General features: G+C 41.0%; 1 protein-coding gene across 3 annotated transcripts in view; it reads left to right on the forward strand.

Moving 5' to 3' along the window:
- The window catches only part of dagla (diacylglycerol lipase, alpha), a 36,352-nt gene extending 32,637 nt beyond the window's left edge, over nt 1–3,715 (forward strand). For all 3 annotated transcript variants that reach the window (XM_031276579.2, XM_031276578.2, XM_031276580.2), the window contains one exon: nt 140–3,715. In XM_031276579.2, the coding sequence (XP_031132439.1) occupies nt 140–1,244 (1,105 nt within the window). In that variant the 3' untranslated portion in view covers nt 1,245–3,715. The remainder of the gene's footprint in view (nt 1–139) is intronic.
- The last annotated feature ends 1,572 nt before the right edge of the window (nt 3,716–5,287 follow it).

Raw genomic sequence — 5,287 nt, forward strand, 5'->3', positions numbered from 1 at the left:
ACACCTTCCCGTTTTTCCCTTTTTTTAACCCTTCGTAAGTTGTTTAGACCCATTTTTCACATCTGTCTTGTGTTTTGGATCCCCTGTCCCCTCCTTTCCCTGTCACTACTCTCCAACCCCTTCTTCTCCTCTCCTCTAGTTCGTGTGCCCAGTCTGAAATATCTCTGGATGGTTTCTCTGAGTGCCCTCCTCCCCCAGTGCCTGTAGTGCTGCGTGGAGCACGGGAGCGCCTGGCAGTGGAGCTGAGGGACCGCAAAGCACCTCTGGCTGTCATGGAGAGTCTCTCAGACGCCGAATCCCTCTATAGTCTGGATTCCCGACGCTCCTCAGCTGCGCTAAGAGGTTCACCAATGCTGAGTTGTCTCCCTTTCCCTTTGGATGCCCCGATCCCCGAGGAGAACCCATCTCTCAGCTCTCGCACTGAACTACTGGCTGCTGACTGCCTCTGCCAGGAAACGCCAGAGCACCTGGGTGAGGTTGGGCCCTTCTTAACCCCACTGGAATCCAGATCCACCCCGGATTACCCCATGCGGCTGTCTCCAGCCACACCTCGCTACAGTGGACACCATTCCCCAGCTCTGCTAAACCAGAGCGCCTTGGCTCAGCCGTTTAAGCCAGAGCCTAACGTCAACCGAAAAATGCTTCCTGATGGGGATCACCAACAGATGCCTGGTGTCTACAGCCCAGGGAGCACTCCTAACACTCCCCTCAGCCCACAAATTGGTTTGAGACCAATGGATCGAGAAAATGAAGATTGGGAGCTGGAGACCGCAGAGAAACAGTTAAGTGCAGAGACCAGACCAGCAGCTTTTACTCCTCCACCCCAACTATCCAATGGAAACCCCAGCCAGGCAGTGCTGGAGTTCGCCCAGTACTTAGACTCTCTATTCAGACTGGACGGCAGCAGCTCACCGCCTCTGGAGCTGTCTGACGGGGAGTCAGAGTCGGGCCGGGGCTCCTTCGGGCAGGGTGAGTGTCTCGGAGATGGACAGCTGTTGGATGACAAACAACTTCTGGCCAGAGCAACACTGGAGCCTAACCTTGTCCCCAAGCCCCCACGCACTTTTGCTGGATCTGCTGACCCCTCTTCGGGCATCTCTTTGTCACCCTCCTTCCCTCTTTCGTCATCTGAGGAGCTCAACGACCTTTCCCCCGCCGAGGGCACCGTGCCAGCCATGAACTCCCTACGAACATCTAGCCCTTGCCACTGTCCTGAAGAGAACACACTATCATCTATGGTGTAGTGTGCTCCCAAGACTCTAATGCCCTTTGCTCTAAATTGAGAGGTGCAGTCATCCAAAATTTAAAACATATCACAGTACATGCATGCGATGGAATGCAGCCACTCATCAGAGATCCAATGACAGAAACTGACCAACTCACAAACTATTTCCATTCTTCAGGTGCCCCCAGTGAATGCTGTTTATAGCATTTTCACACTATTGCAATGACTAAGCTAAATAAGATACCTCTCTCTGCATGCCAGGGGGCTGTACTGCTTTTAGGTGAATATAATTAACTGTAGCTTCACAATACCATTCCAAAACAATGTCGTCTCACCCATGTAGGGACGCATCAGCATTACATCAAATCCCTGACTTAACAAAATCAAAGGGAGAATACTTAACTGAGCAGGGATTCAAAAACTAACACTGTAGAAGAGGTTAGCATAGGCACATCATCTGGGTTGATGTACTGTACAACTTCCTGCACCACTCAGCAGCTCCGGAAATCTTGTCCAGCTTTTATTTCATTTTATTTTTTCAAATCAGGAATGTGAAGATGGACATATTCATCACTCAATAGAAGTGAGAAGACATTATGAAATGTTCCTCAGGTCTATAAAGAATTGACTTTGAGAAAGAGAGTAAGTGTGTTACATTGGTGAGAATTCATGTGTCTTAAAAGATTTTAGTGATTGTGACAAAGTTATTACAGACGCCTATGGATGTTTTTGAGTCTTTTGGTTACTCTTTATAGTGCATGAAGTTTTTTTATTTATTTAATTTTAAAGAGACATTGTCAATAATCCACTTAGATTGACATTTGGATACTCTTGCACACATCATATTGCTCAATTAACCCCCCTTTGCCAAAAAATGTAATACATTGTATGCCAAATGTATTTATGAGATGTAGTTTTGTATATGTAAATGGATATTGCTTTACTTAAACACAAGCTAAGTTCATTATTTCCTTCCCATTCTGTTGGTTCCCATGTAGACTGTTACACAGCAACACCACAGAAAAGATGCCACCCTGACCTTTAAACACTGCCATGGCTTTCATTGGGAAACCTCTGTACCTTGGGTTTGATATAATAATGCACTTGGTAATAGTTGTCCTAGTCTCATAGCTACTGTACCTTACTCTTTGGAGAGCTCTTAGCAATGTGTGTCCAGGTCAGGGTCTGCATGCTTTATGCATTTCAGAGTAGCATGGATGGTATAGAACAAGTCTTGTCATTAAGTCCCAGTAAATAAGCTCTAAACCTGTTCAGGCATGATAATATATGTAAACGCAAACCTCATAGAGGCTTTTAAAATGTCCGGGTCACCAGACAGGACCAAACTGTGTATTCTAAAAGTGTCCCCAGGATATCATCTCTCTTGTTCTCAAGGTGCTCTCAGTCATTTTGGACATCAAGGTGTTTGCTTCCCTTTAATGCGGTTCATCTCAAACATCCTTGAGGTTGGACTGAATGAATAAATGGGCTTGAAATTCACGTATGACAATTCTGAATAATGTACGTGGCATACAATCTTCCATATCACTCTGGGTGTAACAGGTGGCTCACAATTTGCATTATTTATTACCGTTAATGTTATCACTTTTATTGCTATATTTGATGGTATTATCATTATTGCTCTTGCAACAGATTGGTTTGATGTCAGTGATTTTTATCTCAGTTTTTTGGGACAGTGTGGGGAACTTTTTAGACTTTCCCAAATGTAAGAAGTTATATATTTCAGCTTTTTTTCTGTCCGAGTGGAAAAGTATTTGACATTCTGCCATAGCATGGTGAGAATATGCTCTTTTTACAAATGTTTCATAGTGGTGAGACATGCTGCAAAGTGACATCCTGCTCACAGTGACCTTTGGTGCATTGCCACCGTCAAGCCTGGAGTCACTATAGTGGTCTGCACAGTCCCTCTGTTTGGATTTAGATTTGCTGTGATTACTCACAGCTGACAGTTCCAGCTAGTTTACAGTCTGACACTACTCAAATCATGCTGCCAGTCCCAGTAGACTCTCACAAGATACACTAAGGTTTGGCCAGCAATTTCGTATGGTCCGTAGCTTTGCTTGCAGCTGTTCATACACAGACACACTGAAAGAAAGCACTATAATACTTTCCACCATGATGTGTACAGCACCATGTTCTATGTGTAATTATTTATGCAGATGTCTAAAAAAAAGATGAATACCAATAGTCATGTAAAAAACAACTATATAACAATAAGGAGATAATGACTATATTAAAATATATCAGTTTTGACATATAGAAAAACAATATTTCATCTGAAAGTTATTTATTCAAACTATTGGCAGGTTTGCAAATTGGTCTATATTGAAAGAATAATAATTCAACTATGTCTTGTCCATGTTTACCTGGTTTGCTTCCCCTCCTTTCCTGCCCCACAATGAGAATGTATTAAATCCCTGCCCCTCTGCCCTGTCTGTAATGAAATAAACTACAAACCATGGAAATAACTGGGAAAGTCTGTCATATCTCATTCAGCATGTACTACTGATATACTGTTGTCAGAGTTTTGATGATGTCAATTTAAAGCCACAAATTCTAGTTTGTGTCAGGTTTTCTGGGTCTGCTTGTTTTACGTACTGCTACGTATGGTTAAGATACAGTTTAGCTTGAGTATAAATATGAGTATATGTGTCTTATTCATGCATGTGTGTAATCAAGGTTCTATTGAGTTTCTTGTCAAAGAAAATGTATGTTGTAGGCACAGTTAGGCAAATAATTACTCGTTTTAAACTACTCACTTTTGATGTCAAGTACAATTGATACACAAAGGATCGTACTTAGGAGTAGATTTTACCAAATGAACCCATCCTGAAAAAAGTTTGCTTTAAATTTGATGTAAAGAATGTGTCATCAGTTTTAGGACTGCTGAGTACAGATTTTTGAGTAAAGATGGCATGAGTTGTTTGGAGGTATATTTAAGCCCAAGTGTAGGTGCAGTGTATTATGAGTGTGCTGTAGGTCTGATCTGCTGAGCCTCATGGAGGTGTCATGAGTCAGATGACACAGTGAATAACACCAATGACACTTATGACCTGTCTCGCAAAGTAGAATTACTAAACCTTTAGTGCTAGTAAAATGTACAGCATAAGCAAATATATACCAATAACAGTCTGGCCAGTCTGTGGACATTTTATTATAGTGTTTTTTTATATTTAATAATTTATAGATCAGTGTTGTTTTTAACTACTATGTGACCAATGCTTGGCTGTTTGTGAAATCAAGATAAATTCAATTTGCAATTGAAGCATGTAGAGTAGTTACAATAAGCACAATTTAAATACAATACCTACGTAAAACAACAAACAAAACCAGACAGAAAACATGGATAGGCTGTACACTATGACACTGTATAAAACGCAAATGCAAAAGATAGCTGTAAACGTTGAAATATTTTTAAAAAAACTGTCAAATCTCTGTTTTTAATTAAACAATACCTACTTAAATTATAATGATGTTATGACTGACTTGCAGCATAGAATATTGGGTATAAAATACACTAATGTATACTGCTGTACCAGGTTTTACTGCAGGTAAGTTATTCTGCACTTGAAAAAATGTAAAGACTTGCCTTGAGCAGGGGTAAATATTTTAGAGCATTTACTTTTTTGAAAACTATTTCTTTGTTGGTCTGAACAGATACAAGAGTTATTTTATACAGCCTAATTTTTACTACATTCCTAATATGCTCTAAAGTGTGAATGGTACTGTTGCGTTGTGTAGCAGTTGTAAAATTCAGTTCTGACAGGCTCAAATATCAACTCTAGTATCCAAATGCCATTGAATAATTGTTACATACCTCATGTGCTTATAATTGGCAATAATTGTACTATTAGTAAAACGTGTCAATATACCTCCACTCCCACCAGAGAGAAGCAAAGTAGCTACCGCCTGAGTCACAAAAGTAGATGGTAGAAGCGAAGAAGAATGACTTCCGAAAATCACTGCCTCTGATTGTCTACCCTGACATTCTTACCCTAACCATAACCAATCCCATTCCTCTTGCCTAAACCTAACCAACCC

This window comes from Sander lucioperca, chromosome 3 (assembly GCF_008315115.2).
Source record: "Sander lucioperca isolate FBNREF2018 chromosome 3, SLUC_FBN_1.2, whole genome shotgun sequence".
NCBI classification, from domain to species: domain Eukaryota; kingdom Metazoa; phylum Chordata; class Actinopteri; order Perciformes; family Percidae; genus Sander; species Sander lucioperca.